General features: G+C 41.4%; 1 protein-coding gene across 5 annotated transcripts in view; it reads left to right on the plus strand.

The window, feature by feature from the left end:
• The window catches only part of LOC128873654 (A disintegrin and metalloproteinase with thrombospondin motifs 1-like), a 128,274-nt gene that overhangs the window by 12,787 nt on the left and 98,601 nt on the right, over positions 1 to 16,886 (plus strand). For all 5 annotated transcript variants that reach the window (XM_054117352.1, XM_054117351.1, XM_054117354.1 and 2 more), the window contains exon 3: positions 2,312 to 3,104. In XM_054117352.1, coding sequence (XP_053973327.1) covers positions 2,867 to 3,104 — 238 coding nt within the window. In that variant the 5' untranslated portion in view covers positions 2,312 to 2,866. The remainder of the gene's footprint in view (positions 1 to 2,311; positions 3,105 to 16,886) is intronic.

Consider the following 16,886-nt stretch of genomic DNA (forward strand, 5'->3'; position numbering starts at 1 on the left):
TTAAAATCGTCCTTTGTATGCAAACGCATCCTTCCAGCTCAAGAGTCGCGGAGCCATTTTCAACTCAATTACGCGAGGCGTAAGTCAATTATTTACGACTTAACGCGGCTGCTCGATCCAATCAGCAAAGCGTCGATTAATCGCGAAGCCTTCTGCCTCGTCTCTTCCTGAAGATACGATCGGAAATTTCTTTGCCGCGGTGGTCTCCTCCGTGTCGCCCGATAAGAACACGACGCACGGCGTCGTAAATGTTTTAACGCGGCGCGAATCGGTTTCACGGTAATTCGCACGGCTAAATTGCTCGACACGGAGAAATCATCTTCAGCCGATGACCTCATCACGGAAAGCGTTCTACCTGCGAAGACACTTTTCTACTTCGAGTTGCGCCTTTGTTTTCTCGTTACGTACTTCATTTTACTGGGATTAGACTCGCTACCTAAGTTCACGGATGTTTTCCATGAAGTTACGCTTCTGTGAGGTATGGAGACGTTGTTAATGAAATTGTTGTTTGTGTCGAGGTTGTTGGAGTGTTTTGTGCGGGTGGTGCTTTAAAATTGTGGGTGTGAAGTTAGCTATGGCGAGAAATAAGAGGTTTGCTTTGGTTTGGAGCACTAGACGTTGAGTGATATTTGAGATTTGGAGGGAGAAACTATTGGATATATTATATTGTAAACATTTCACATGTGTTTGTGTTCTTTAGAGTGACTTATATGGGGGATGTTTCAGAATTTTGGGTGTGAAGTTAGCTGTGGCGAGAAGTAAGAGGTTTACTTTGGTTTCGAGCCCCAGACCTTAACACTTGATATTTTTTGGAGGGAAAACTATCAGATACATTCACTCGAAACTTTCTATACCTGTTTATATATGCTTTACCACGCATTAGGAATTGTTCCGAGTATATGTAACTGATTTTGTTGATTTGACAGGTGGTTATACATGTTTTGCATAGAAAACACATGTCCACCTTTGTCGTGACAAATCTCGTTTCGGTCATCCTAAACACTCAACTATATTTTTATCACCTTTTTTTTTTAACATTAAGACACACTGGTTCTATCGATATTCCCCTTGTTCTCCAGTTTTGTTTAACGAAACAATTTCGAATCCTTCCAAACCCGCACAGATCGGTATCACGGTCTGTAACCTCCCAACTTAATTCCCCAATTCTTGTCATTGCTCTTTTTCGCCGTAAATTTCACACCGTTATCTCGACGAAGCGAAACCTGTTTCCTGTTCACGAGAACCGGTGTCATTTTTTAATTGATTCCTCATTTAAGTTACTTAGTTTCCCTACGGGCTGCATTCGGAGAAACTTTGCGACATTTGTACCTAGCGTTCGTCTTACTTGTCCAGTTAATTCTCATTATATACTTTTACCAGTTCCATTTTTGTAAATATCCCACTTTCGTTGAGGACTCCATTTAATGGAACAAAAGGTGACTATGATTTTAAGACAAAAGGAGCATGCACACCTCAATTATTTTAATACGTTTGCTACATTCACTTATGCTAAGTGGCGTTCAACGGTTCGATTGTAAAATTATCCTTTTAAAATGGTTGGAAGTGAGACATAGGTACCAATTACTCGTGGCTGGTGGGTTAGCCATTTTCCTAGTTTGGATGCTTCCCTAAATGACAGTGTGTCCTGTTCGACAAGATAAATTGAGCCTGAGTGCGACTTCAAGCATTATCAATTCCGGTTTTGCTTCATCAAGGTCGGCTGACATAGCCAGTTCTCGACGAGACACCCAGGATGTCCCTAATCTTCGACACTGGTGCTGGCCTTGGATCTTTGGAATCCTAGTCCGTTCCCACGAGGATGACACACTCCTTATATATTTCGCTCAGTGTTTTATTAACGTTGTAGACGTTTCAGTTATTTTTTCAGAAGTCAAGAAAAACCCTTGTCCATTACAAATATGATTGATCGTAAACAATAAAACAGACAAGAGTCTACTATTAGATGGAGTGGAAAGTAATGTCGTTTTTGCCATCTTAAATACTTGTTTATCATTTATCAGCTCATTGATTTTTCTGGCATTGAAAATTTGCACACTAGGTGATAAAAGGCTGCTGACAATGAGGGCGATTATATAATGAATTAAAGATAGAAATTTATTGGAAAGTTTGAATTGAATGTAAAAGAAACGACATTACTTTTTGGTCTACCTAACATATTCATTACTCAACTCCAATGCTAACTTCACTAGTATTTATAAACAGCAAAATAGACAACTCATAATTTCTAGTACTCAACTCCGGTACTAGATTCTCTATTACTTACTAACGTTACAATTTTCTCTGCTTTCAGAACCTACTCGAAAGGAAGCTTCTACCAGCATCTACCCCAGCTATCCACTCCTATCAAACCAAGGACTCGCCCAGTAGATTTCACAATAACCCTGCAGAGGTAGCTCGCCAGTGGTTAACTACAGACCAGTTTTACGAAGAAAGCATTCCAGAAATCACACGTTCGATGGTTGGGCAATAGTCCTCGATCATACCAGATAACAGCTCCCTGCCTAACAGCGAATCGAGGAGCTCTTAATGGGCATTCCAGTTGGACTCTCTTGGCTGGCACTCCGAGAGGGAAGCAGAATCCGCGAGGAGGAGTCTTGAGAATCCCTGGAGGACTCTATGGGCGCTCGAGGGTTGCGCGGAGTGGCGAATGACTTGTTGCCGCGAGATAATCCAGCTCCATCTCGTTCCGAGAGGCCACGAATATGATCGACTGACTGTCTCGATGGCTGGCGTGTAACTGTTCCGAACCAGGATACCTCTTCCTACGGTCGGGTCGTCCTTAACGAGCGGAGGACACTGATTAATAAACGAGTGGTTGTGCCCAGCTGCCAGGGGGGACGCAGACATGTCGCGAATCTCGAATCGCGTCTCCATCGTCGCTGCGATAGTCAGCATAGTGCTTCTAGTGATATTTCTAGTGATAATCTGGACTGGTGTGCGATCGAGCAACGCCTCGAGCTTGTACGGGGATGAAGGGAGATTGGACTCTGGCTTGGGGCCCCTGGATGTCATCCTGAGGGAGGGCTGGAACCAGTCTGGACGAACCGAGGCGATGTTCGACGAGGCGAACTTTACTGAGAAAGGTGACACAGTTTACGAAGTAGTTTTTGGGGGGTTTGATTGCTTTGAGGGAGAGTATAAGACGTACTTTAGGGATGGAGATTCTATATTGGGTTATTTCATTTTTCTTGAGTTACTTGAGAGAGATTATTTTTGTCAAGATTTCAGACTTGATTCGGTGGTAATATCTTTAATATTTTGCCCCTGTATAAGTGGTTTTATGAATGTAACAAAAATGTAGTTGGAAAGAGCATGTATGAGAAGCATGTACGTATAATATTTGCAGAGATAAAAGACTACCTTTCATGAAGGTAGTCTTTCTGTAAACTGTCGAGTTTGAATGGCTGTATTTTTCAAATAATTCAGAAATTGGCAACATGATGATTTAAACCCCTCCTATTTTCACATGGACTGTAATATACCTCGATGTGAACAGAATCCGTATGTGGAATGACCCCTACCCGACTAGAAGTCCTGTGCTTGGTACCAAAATGGCTCCTACAAACTATACCTAACTCTGGTACTTAAATACCTAAATCTTACCTAAATTACTCTCAAGGTCGTAATACATCTAACGATACTTTTCCTAATAATCGTAACAGTCTTGGTACCTAAATAATTCCTAATACCAAAACGAATCTCTTGATAGCGAAATAGCAGTCTACGACGCAGTCTCGCTTTCCAGCATCGAAGGTGAATCCAAGCGGGTCGAATCGACGGCAACAGTAGCGTGAGAAGTAATTCGAGTATCGTCGAGCAGAAACAGAGGAGTTGCGAAAGATCCGTTAACGCGTTTAGTCTCAGGAGAGGTGTGCAGCAGCTCTCAGGGAAAGCTAGAACGTCCAGACGTCCTTGTAAGGCCGCTGCTCCAAAGCATCCACACCTACACCTACACCTACAACCATTGCCACGAGCATGAACCTTTATTCACAGTCTACCCGTACTCATATTCCTACCCAACCTGTACCTACGTCCTAAGTACAAGCGGATACGCTGCCTTGGCCGGCTCGCCGTGCACCTGATGCTGCTTCGACGAATCCCAGTCAGCATTCCTTTGGGAGATGAAAAATCGCGGTCGAGATCACGTTCCTTCCACGCTTTGCCTAAATCGTTGCACTAGGAACAGTTGCTTTTCTATGGGGTGCTTCGTGTCATTTAGGTTGGATTATACTTGGGAGGAGTCATTTTGATGCAGGGAAGTTATTGTAGGAAAATTCGTAAAACAAGGCGTGGGCGTGAGAAATTATCTTCAAAACTGAACTGAACTTGAGTTTAACAAGGAAATCTTCTTCTGTTGGGTCAAATGTAAAGTCTCAGGTAGTATTCAAAATGTTTTTCGTGCTATTTCTTGGAACAATTGACAAAAATGCTCCAGACGTATTGGTCCGCCAGCTTTTTCTCTAAGAGTCGCTCTAAAAATCCTAATATTGACGAAAAATCCATTCCAACGCTTGATTTAGCTATCTTAAGGGTTTCTGCTGGTACTAAAAATGTTCGATAGTGTGGTCATCAGAATGTTTCATCAGAATCTTAGATCCCGAATCGAGGATAAATTTCACAGCCTGGAGACCTCGACAAATACTTTCCTCGCGCCACATACACTAAATACGATCCTGGAACGGCTCTATCCGCGCTTCCAGACGCATAATTATTCCCGTAGGTTCGCGTATAACCAGCGAGTTCGCTTACGCCTTCATTCCAGGATCGCGATCGCGGCGCATACTCCTCGCGCAGCATCGCCACTAATTTCGAGCAGTTTATTAGTTTCTCTGAAGTCGGTTATCTCGCCGAGATCTTTCCTCGAGAGCGTAGCGCCCTGTCTCGATCGGGGGGCCCGGTGATCATTAACGAGCGCTAATTGCACCAGCCACGGATTATTCTGCGGGCTTTCCCCTCCGCTCTTCATTTCTCCGCCGCCACGCTTCCGAACGCATCGCGCCAGCGTTGACTCTCGATCACGAACGATAACTCGAAATCGTAATTTTCTGAGTCTCTCGTGTTCGAGCTTAATTGAATCGAAAATTAATGCTCGAACGAGGAACAATCTACCGCGAAGGGGGAATTCCACTCCGTGCTTCGTTTGTGATTGTTTTATCGCTGTAAATAATGGAGACATTCTCGATGACGTTGTTGGGTTTATTAATCGATGTTTATTCTACAGTTCTTTAAACCGTGACGAAGTTGGAGATTCTATGAATCAATGAAATTTTAATTAAGAAATTGAGTAGAATTTGGGAATTTGAGCGAAGAAGTTGGAGATTCTATGAATCAATGAAATTTTAATTAAGAAATTGAGTAGAATTTGGGAATTTGAGCGAAGAAGTTAGAGATTTTATGAATCAATGAAATTCAGATTGAGAAATTAAATGGTAATTGAAATGGAAATTTGAGAGTGCATTCCACACTGGAAGAGTTCTTATCTGTTTGATGGGTGGCATTGAACCTTTAAAAAAATAGTCGATTGTCAGGTAAATTCGACGCAGCAGTGAGATCTTCCACGGTGCCTCGATGTCACGGAAACAGACGAACTTACAATCGTACTGATAAGTCGGCCAGATAAGAGCATGGATGTTTGAATATTTACGATGTACGTCCGTCCTACCTTTCCCGCTTGATGACAGTTACATCATTACGGGCCGATAATCAGCGAGTTACGTCCCGAAGATAGGTCCCTCGTGTATCCTGTGAACGGATAAAAGCTGAAAAAATAAAAATAAAAGACGCACGATGAGTCGGATCGGTGCAGCTATATAAAAAGTTTTCCAAAAGGGGCCACGGAATTTTGTTTTTTATTAAACACACTGATTTGTGTATTTTAAATCAATGTACACATTATTGCAATTTAAGATGGAAGATACAGAGAGGTGTATATTTGTTATTAAAGATACAATCTTAAAGCTTCTTTTGGAAATCTCCTCATTTCTACGTTTCGAATCTTTTGCAAAGAACAGAGGTTAATATTCTACACTCAATGAAACGAAATTAGCGATTAGAGATTTTTGATACGATGTGTTAATACAAGTAGACGTCCAACACGGAACCGAAAACAATTTCAAAGTCGTAAAATTCTCACCCCATGCCCGTGTTCTTGATCTTTTATGTTTCTTTTTTAATTCGTCAGATAAGAGTTTAATGACTGCAGATAGCGAGGCTCTCGTGTGTACCATATTCTCCCGTCGCGATCTCGAGCCATGCGGTGACTCCTCGACTCCTTACATTTGCATCAGGAGTGGGCAAAATTTGTATCTAGATAAACTATTAAAATTATTGAATAAAATAAGTTAGTCCAAGTTGGAGGGGTATACTGCAATCAAATATTATTAAATCGGGCATTCCCAGCTATTTTTATCTATTAACCTATCATTAATAACACAAAATTTTCTTTTACAATAGACATGTAACATTCCCACGATACTACTCACAATTTTTGTATCATATCATGGACTCCTACTCGGAAACTAACATAAGTTTAGAGTTCCCCAAAGTAGTCATGGTTGGACTCACGCCCAGTTAAACAGGAGAAATATTTTGTGAATTAGGCTAGTGACAAGGTTAAATACTGTAGCCAGGTATCGAATGACAAAAGTTGTAACAGTAGCGTCGGTGTTTTAGTCTAGCATTGGAAATATAGATATTCATATCGCTCGTAGACAAGCGAACAGGTATAGTGCGCCAGCTCAATGTGTTTGCTGACAAACTTATCTAATTGTGTCTAGCGAGAAAGATTATATTTGGTAACCTACCACTTCAGTGGCCCATAACTCAATAAGGTGAGCTTGTTTGCAGATCTATCTTCGTGGAACACGATTAAAAAAGTAGATCGTGTCGCTAGAAATTTTAGGCGCACTCTGAAATGAAACGTTAGAATGGAATAGGTACATAAATGGCAAGATGAAATTTGATCTTGGTCATCGATGAATGCACATTTTATTTACCTTGATCTACATTCTACGTACACAACTCTTGGTTAAATATGCAAGGTTTTTTAGATTGAAGTATTATGATGATAAACTCAGGGCCAAGAATATACTTGAATTTATTCTTCCCTGACAAGTCTTCAGTAATGAAGAGAATAATGTTTGTAGGAGCATTGGGAGGATTTATATAACGCTAACTCGATTGTGCCATCGAAACTCTTGCCAAGAATCTGTTATTTCGAACTCAGTGCAAATCAATTAATGTATTGGAGCCACATGTGCGTGCGTGTCCATCGTTCGTGAGAAGTGTTTTGGATCAGTACACGAGCTTTGTCGTTCCAAACTCACTTTGGCGGTGATAAAAACACTTACTTTATCTTTTTGATACATTTAGGTCGAGGAAGCATAGAAATAGCAAATGCTGATTTCTGAAGATTCGATTCCATTTATTTGTGATAATTAAATCTTCCTTTCACTATTCAATCGATGTCCTACTAGATTCTAGATGGAAGTGGACTATGTTTCCTATTGTAACCTCCATCTAGCAGGGTTTGAAACAATTACATTATTATTTGAATTCATTACAGCAAAAAAGCACACATATATATATATATATACACATAGCATTTACACATACATAGCAATAATGATTTCTGACAGTATATTCCATTTATTTGTGATAATTAAATCTTCCTTTCATTGTTCAATCGATGACCAGTAGATTCAAGATGGCTGAAGACTAGGTTCCCCATTTTAACCCACATCTAGAATTGCTTGAAACCCTTACCTTACCATTTTGATATATTTAAAAGAAGAAAGCACATATATATACAGATAGCAATTACAATCTATAAATGTTGTATTCCATCCATCTTAGTAAAATTAAATCTTCTCCTAAAATTTCATCTACGAGCATCTACCACCATTCCAAGATGGCCGTCTCCATTCTAGCCTCACTCCAGCAGCTAAGGGCTGCTTCGACGTACCATCTTCGTAATATTTCGTTCAAAACGAACGAACACAGGCCTCGAAATGTTCCCCGTAGTGCTCGGTGAAATCCCAACGAGCCGCTGGGGCCGAGGGACGCAGAGGGCATCTTCCCTAGAATTATCCCGAGAGTTTCGTGCAGGGTTTCGTGTGTTTCGTTCTGCGGCGTGCATAATGCGCCGATCCGTGCATATCGGCGCGTGTAAGCACGTCTGCACGAAGGCATGTTACATCGTGTACACGTATACGTGGACACGCGTGCATATTCAACGTGTTAAGATCGCGTACGCGGCCCAGGCAGCAAAGGGACGTTTACTATACCTCTGTGCACGTGTTATTTGCCGATGGAAGGTCTTATTTTATCGAAGTATGAAGGTATTATTGAAAATGAAGTTTATTCAACGTTGTAGTCACTGGAGGAACTTGTATTGGTTGAATTTGATAAGAGAAATTAAAAGTTGCTCTGGAAAACAAACAATATATCATTGAACTATTTTAACAGGGTTCTATGTAAACTAATTTTCATTTCTATTTAATTAATCCTTCTCGCAACAAAAAATTGAAAGAAGAAGAATTCAAAGAAGTTGGAAGAGACTTATCTTGTCACGTTTCGTCTTTTTTTGTCTCCAGCCAAACTGGAGCAGCCGTTCCAATTGCGTGTCCAGTAATTGCGATAATTGCGAAAACAACCTCGTTACGATCCTGACTCTCCAGAGCTGCAGTTTACAGAGATTCAATTTCTCGTTTCTCTATCTCGAAACGACCCTGCACGCAGTAGAAGCTAGCGCGCGAATCAAGATTCAAATTAAATCGCTAATCGAATACGAGAGAAGCGACTCTCGTTTCGGTAGCTACAGGGAAGATAAGTCGAAGCACAGATTTTGCTATTATGCAGCGAGCCAGCCCAATGGAGCGTTTCGTAATCGGTGTCCCGTTTAAATTTCCTTGGATTCCGTCTGATTTGCATATCGAGCACGGCTGCGATTCCGAAATGGTCCGATAAGGATGGAAAACGTTTCTTCTGCGAACCATTTTGCGACTTTCCAGGCGTTTGGGTTTGATTATGTCAGGAAATTAGATATGGGGAGCTTCTGGTTAGGGGTCGAATAGTTCTCCCGTTCTGGACTGCATTGTTAGGGCGTTTCATTATTAACGCGCACTTTTATTCCGAAACAAATAATTTTTCTTTTTTGAAACCCCTTATTACAAGTATAATAAATTTACATTTGTAAAACATTGAGAGTTTCAAAGAATTAATGTACAACTCATTGTTGTTATTATTTTATTATTACATATACGGATATATTCATATTATTATAATTTTATATTATTTACAATTCATATGACTGAATATCCAGCTGTGTTTTATTAATCTTACTTCCAAAAGTAACAAGAAAATAATTAATTAACCCAAGCCAGAGTCGAGGACCTTCGTCGGCGTTCTTGTCGACAGAACAGTATGAAAAGTGCGTGCGTTCGCGAAGGTTCGTATTTCTGCTATGGTTAGCAGTGAAGGATATCACATGTTTAACAAAACACTGTATCGCGCGATCGCGGGGCCTTTTCTGTCAATTTTTCCATCGCGTTTGCGAATTTCTAGAAAAACACAACGCTTGGCGTAAAATATTCGGTCGATACGTCCACAAGAAAAATTGTTTACTTACATACTTATTAAAGGTGGAAAACATGTATGTAAAAAGAATAAGGGGACTCAGGTTTATGAGAAATAAATATTGAGACGAAGATAGCTGTTTACGGATGAATTCTGAAGTGATTAGCTGGAGACTTGAATGCTGGGGTGTAGATGGCTGGGTGTATATGGCGTAATCGATACCGAAATGGTAGAGGTATTATGAGATGTTAAATATTGTTTTCAGCATCTAGAAATGCTCCTTTTTGTCTTGATATTCTGTACCCACCTACTTTTTTATTAATTTTAATTCAATCACCTGTGAATCCTCCATTTTGCTTTCATTTTCTTCACTCTACATCTTCTATCACAGTTTCTTCTTCCAAAAACTGTCTTACAAGGGAGACAATACTTCCACCACTCTCTCTTGCTTTAATTTTTACCTTCACCTATTTCTTCTCCCAATTTTAGTTGTGCCACCCCATGAATCCTCCCTTTTCCTCTCATTTTCTTCACCTCAACAAGAAAAACAGTACTTTCACCATCCTCTCCACTTAACATATCCTCGTATCTCAATATACTTTAACTATCAGCAGCCTAATAGTTCCGATAGCAACACACTAATAACTGCCTCGGCATCTAATCCTCTCCTCAGCGTAATTGGGGACCCATACCTGCCGTTTTTAACACGTGTTTCCACGAACAGTTATGCGAAGGAGGAAGGCTATTGGACGGTAAATTAAATGAAAATCGCTCGAGATATCCGAACGATGGTATTTACACGGGTAGACTGCACGGCGACGACCTCCAACCAAACCGGCCGATCTGCTTGAGATACGCATATTCAAGTATTCGCGCATTTTCTTTTTTTTTACGAACCTACTCCCGTACGCCTCTGCTCGATACGTTTCCTCGAAACGAGTGCTCGGAGCTGTTTCAAAACGACCGTGAAATTCGACGCGAGTGCGACTTTAAGCTCTGGACTCGCGGGATTAGCGGGTTTGTCGTTGAGATCCGTGTAATTGGCTATATCGCAATTTATGGTACATTGAAGAGAATATTGGATGGGGAATGGGAGTTATAATGAGATGTGAAACACGTCTAACTTGGACAGGAACTGTATTTATGTGTATTTAATAGGAAATTGAGGGGCTGGGTATTAGGTGAAGGAATTTTTATTTAAATTGTTGTCTGAAAGGGTGTGCAAAGGGGGAAATTAATTGTCTGTTATTGAAAATATATAGGTATTGAATATAAGTATCTTCCTTTTCTAAATCTGTGCTCTGCAGGCATTATTCACAGGCTACAATTGTAATAAAAATAAAAATCACACTAAAGAATATAATAGCTATATTCAATACCCTTAATTTACTATTAAATATACATTCGAACAGTTCTTGACGAGGTTAGACTAGGAATGATGCTTGCAGAGCTTAGTTTCAAGTAACAATTTAAATAAAAATTTATTTAGCTAATACCCAACACCCTATATTGAATATAATTACTATTCTTTTGAAAATCTAGGCTCCGCAAGCATTATTTCTACTCCACAATTCTTGCAAAAATAAAAATTACACAAAAGAATAAATATAAATGCACACACAAAAGTGACATCGTAAGTTCAACAGCGATCGAAAGCGATCACAATCCCAGAAAATTGTTCCCACCAAAGAGGATCGAGAGTCACTGTCCTAAACGACCCACGAAGTCGCAAATTCTCAGATTTATTCTCATGCTCGAAGAGCTGCAGTCCTCCACAGCGCAGAATCATCAAGTGATCATCCAAGAGAGCCACGTCGAACAAAGCGACTCTCGTTGGATCTGGCTGCATCTAATGGGGATGCAGCCAGGTCATACTCTGAAATTCTAATGGGGCTCGCGGCGCGATGATTGTTTCCGAAGAAAGGATAGCTACGATTGCTTCGATCGCGGTTGCCACATTCGAACACGAGTTCGCAATCAACGACATAATTATCCCGCCATCCACTTCGGTAGTTCCTGCTGGCTCGAGTTCCATTCGCGGTTAATGTTGGACTATGGCCTCGCAATTAGACGGTTGCGCGTTACTCGGCACGGCGAACCTTACTTGTTGCAGCGTGTACATTGACTCATGCGAAACGACCGCAACACGGCGTTGTTTCGCCTTATCTGCGCGCTAGAATTAATAAGCGATTGTTTCTTTGTACCTTATCCAGCCTTTCCGCGGAGGTTCCATTGACGCCGAAGGTTTTCTTAGTTTGGTTTGGTGTTAGGGTTGTAAGACTGGAGATAAATGGAGACTTGGGAGGTCTTTAGATGTGGTAGATCACTTGTTAGTCATAGGTTTCGATCTTGGGTTACTGTTTGTTGCTAAACTATCAGAAATGAAGATGAACGATTTTCAAGTTCTTACGGTACTTGTATTTATTTCTTTAATGTGAAGAGATTTACTTCTGCAGAGGGTCTTTGAAGGTATCGAGGTACTTGGCCACTTAGATTTATCTCTGAGACTTCTGAACATCATTAAACTCTCAGAATTGAAGATAAAGGATTCCCAAGTCCTCAAAGTTCATATATTTATTTATTTAACGCGAAGACAGCCACTTCTCCAGAGGATCCTTGAAGGAGTTGGCCACTTTGATTTATCTCTGAGACTTCTGAACGTCACTAAACTCTCAGAATTGAAGATAAAGGATTCCCAAGTTCTTAGAGTCTATATATTTACTTCTTTAACGCGAAGACACCCACTTTCAGAGGATCTTTGAAGGGGTTGAGGTACTTGGCTACTTAGATTTATCTCTGGTGCTACTGTTCGTCAACAAGCATTCCTCGTTTTCACTTATCTAACGACAAACATATATTTAATGTCAACGTAAAACAGATTGCTAAAAATTGTCTGCCAGAGACATCGTTCAGTTGGAGCTTGTAAACGTAATCTTATCTACGTGCGACTGTAGTCTGCAACTATATACAATTTGCAAGTATAGTGCAATCTTATGCAAGAATGCAGCATGACCCACTATCTACAGTAGAAATAATCGATTTGAATAATATTGAATTGCTTGAACGCGAACTTAAAATGAGGATCGTACCGCAGTATTTATTCAATCTTCTTCCTCAGATAGAACGCGTTTACGCAATGGGGACATAAACGCTTTCGAGTATTAACCAGGTCATCGTCAAATACATAAAAAGTTAACGATAAGGCTGGCTAGGAAAAACAATAGTAAGGAAACAAGGTTAGTAGTATCAGTAAGTTTTGGGTGAAAAATAAAAAATTCCACCAGAATAATGCTCACATTCTCTTTAAATTCAAGTTTTTATTTTACTTTATTATAATTAATTCTATTTTCTATATTGCCATCTGTCCATACTTTATCAATAACTTTTTATGTATCTCACGATGGCCCGCTTGATGGTCGAAAGAGTTTTTGTCCCCGTTGCGCAAACGTGCTCTATCTGGCGCAGAAGATTGAATATAAACGTTTTAATTACCCACGAAAGACCTTATTTTGAACATTAAAGTGATTATAGTGGATTGATTATATCGTGCAAACAACATCGCTGTGAAAGGGAGATCAAAACTTGAAGAATTAGAGGCACGAGTCGTGATTATTTGTAATAGTTACTTCCTTCTCGCATCCCGAGTATCCTTGCAACAGGAAGTATCGTTGTTTCACACAATACTCATCCTAACACTTGCAGGATGAGCATCCATTAGCCTCTGTCTCACTAAAAAGCCTAATTGATAATAGTTTGGAACAGTTTCCTCAAACACTTACTTCCATTAGCTTATAACGCTGGATATTTCAATATTTCTGGGCTGACACAGTCCATACAAAGGTGTTGGGGGCATTTAGTGCTGTATTCAGCAATTGGCAATGCCTCTCTCAGCTATTTCTATCTAAACATGACACAGGACTCTTTAGGGACCATTTTCTTCACTCTGGTGGTCTCTTAACTAGTCACTCGACTTTGCCACTTTGAAACTCATCAGCTTCCAATATTCCAGACCCAACGTAGTTCACCTAAAGGTGTCGCGAGCACTTAATGTTATACTCGGCAATTGTTAATGCTCTCTCAGCTATTTCTATCTAAACATGAGACAAGACTCTTTAGGGACCATTTTCTTCGCTCTGGTGGTCTCTCTTTAGCTGGTCACTCAATCTCGTCATTTAGTAACTCATCTGCTTCCCACATTCCTATCCCAACATAGTTCCCACAAAGGTACTAGAAGCACTTAGTACTAAACATTACCCCCCTAAAAGCTCAGTATCAGTACCCAAAGTATTTCCCTCCACCTATTCCTGCCTAAACACGGCCCAGGACACTTTACGACCCATTTGCTCCCCTCTAGCAGATCCTATTGCTCCACCTAAATCTGCTAAACCTTCGATTTCGTCAGTTTGTAACTCTCCCAGACCTCTAATATCCCTAGTCCACCAATAGCTTACACCAAGCTGTAGCTGCACTTAGCATTAGACGTGTTGAGGTCCCTCTAACGAGCTCCCTAGATATTAGACGCCTCCCAGCGCGTGCATTACGTTACATTAAGACGCGTCACGCGATTCGCGGCGGATTTACGTCCCACGTGTTACAGATAGCTGGGAATAATGACCGGATTAGATGACGGCAAAGGAGAGAGCGTTGAGTGGCGATGTCGGAAACGTATCGTCGACCAAAGAAGGCGACATTAAATTCAATGGGCGACGTTTATCGCGGCGTCGACGCGAGGCGCCGCTCACGCGCCCCTAGCAGGTGACCGCTACAGAAAGAAGATGAACGCAGTGCGAAAAAAGAAGAGAGAAAAACGCGTTGTTCTAAATTGGAACACGTCGTTGCGGTTTGGCGTCGACTGCAAAAGGCAAATACTGGCGAAACGAGGTCTCCCTCGGTCTTTGAATGGGCATAGAAGTCAAGTGCTTCTTCGATACGTACGGGCACGTGCGTTCGCGCGAGCAAGACGCTCACGTCCGTGACGCGTAAAAAGTTCTCCACGTGGATATCGGGTGTCGGCCGTAGCGAAAAAGATAAAAGATCCGCGGAAGTGGAGAGGATCGTTTTACGCCGCTTTCTGAATCCGCGAGAATCAGTTTTCCCGTATCGAATCGCTGATTAACTTCCACCACGTGGCATCAGCTCACGTTCTGCGATGTTGCTGACGAGGTACGAGGATACTTAGGCGATACGAGTTTCGAAATTGAACGTTTAGAGGTAGAGAGGGAGCTGAAAGTCGACACGCGCTGGTGCAATTGGTCTTAAGGCTACGAATTTTGCTGAAACATTGACATTATTCGGTTCAGCAATATTTAGATTGAGTTTTTAACGAGGTTTGTTTGGGGGAAATTGTGAATGCGGAGTTGGTGGTTAGGAGAGAATAAAGGTTTGAAGAGTGGGGACTTTTGAAGAAGGAATGTTGAGGATAATATTGTTTTTAGCGAGGAAATATTAGTGGAGTTTTGCATTCACTTGTAAGTTTTGAATGTTGAGGGCTTTTGAAGAGGGTACGTTAGGAATAATATTATTTCTATAAAGGAAATATTAGTGGAGCCTCATAGGTCACTATAAAAGGAACAGAAAGTTCCTATCCATTTTTTTTCTGAGATACATAGTTCTAGGTGAAAATGCAATTCTTGTTCGGAGGGTCATGGAAGTTGGAGCACGGAAGTGACAAGATGGCGGCTGGGCACTGCGCACTGACCTACACGTGCAGCGTACAATAAACCTGGAGTTTCTACCATAAATATTAATGTTACACAAAAATGGCATAGGACTTTCTTGCTCGTTTTGTCGAGAACTATAGAATATCGATATAAAGATTTTATGATCCTCAGTGAAACTTGGAGCAAACTTGGAGTTTACATTTACAACACAAGTGTGCCAACGTGTAAATAGTCATTTAATTCTCATTGAATTAATGTATACACTAACAACAAGTCTCAATGCGCTTTAGCACGAGTCAAAAGAGGTCAGTGATCGTCGGTACGCATAAATAGAATGTACTGTTGATCCATCCCCCCATGAAATTGCTGAAACGCCAACGTTCGTCCTCTGCTCGGAGCACAAGCGTACATTGATAATGAGAGTAGGTGTTGCGAGAGTAGCGTGGTTGACACGTCCCGCGGTAATTTCGCGATAGATGTAATTGTCGGCAAACAGCGGGAGAGGAAACACGTTGGCGGGGGTCAAGTATAATTGGCGTGCCAGTGACATCGGAACGATTGCGCCAGAGATTCGCTAAAGGTACCGGTCAATTTTCAAATGGCGCGTATCCGTGATTGCAGAAAAGAAACGAAAGGCCACTTTCGTTCCACGTCGCCTGTGCTTCCACTGGAATGTCCTTTGCGTGAGTGGCTCAGCTGTGCTCGTATGGTCGTTAATATCGCCGACGACACGAGTTCCCTGTCCAGAGCGACTTCTAATCGCGTGCACGGTTCTCACCAGGCGAGGTTAATTTAAATAATCCGGCCTGGATCAGGTGGCAACGGTGGTAACGCCCGTTTGAGGCTTCCGGGTGGAGCTTCGAGATGGTGTCCTTAGGACTCCAGAAGGATGGGTTGCATTTGGGTGACTATTAAAAGTTTCAGACGATAGGTAGCACCTCTGTAGATCTTGTAGTCTGTAGTCCACTATCGAGGCAACATCAAACTCCCGACTCCTGTAATTCTGGCAAAACATCAGAACGTTTAGCTACTCCGTTGCCTAATCTCCCATCTCCCCTCAATCTCCGTTCTCCCTCTTCAATCTCCATGTTCCTCGAACCTGATGATTCAGTACTCAATAAGAATGGATACTCAGAAACTATTATAAGCACTGAAAAGGAATCCTCTCGAAGAGCACATTCTCACGAATTAATGACGAACCATTCAAGCAGAATCGTCAAGAAAAATATAATTCTTCTCCCAGCAACGTTAATCACCATGTTTGACGAGCTAATCTACCTTCTCCACTCTCTAAATTGAAGTCGCGAATCTAGGAACGCGGATCCGCGATTAGACCACACGCAGGATCCGTGCACGCGATTTATAATCTATGATATATTACGCGTATCTCCTGTCGAAGGGGTACACGCATGGTACCGAATCATTTATCAATCGTTATCGATCAAATCCATCAAAATCTTTATACAACTCGAGGAGCGCTATCTACATCCCCGCTGGAATGAAGAACCGAATCCTTTGTGCCGAATGCATCTACGAGAAAGGTATGCGTCGAGGACAATGCCGCGTCTAGGTGTCTTTATCAGTTTAGGTCTTTCATGCGCAACGGCCGAGTAGGTACATGTAAAGCCA

Source organism: Hylaeus volcanicus, chromosome 3 (assembly GCF_026283585.1).
Source record: "Hylaeus volcanicus isolate JK05 chromosome 3, UHH_iyHylVolc1.0_haploid, whole genome shotgun sequence".
Lineage (NCBI taxonomy): Eukaryota > Metazoa > Arthropoda > Insecta > Hymenoptera > Colletidae > Hylaeus > Hylaeus volcanicus.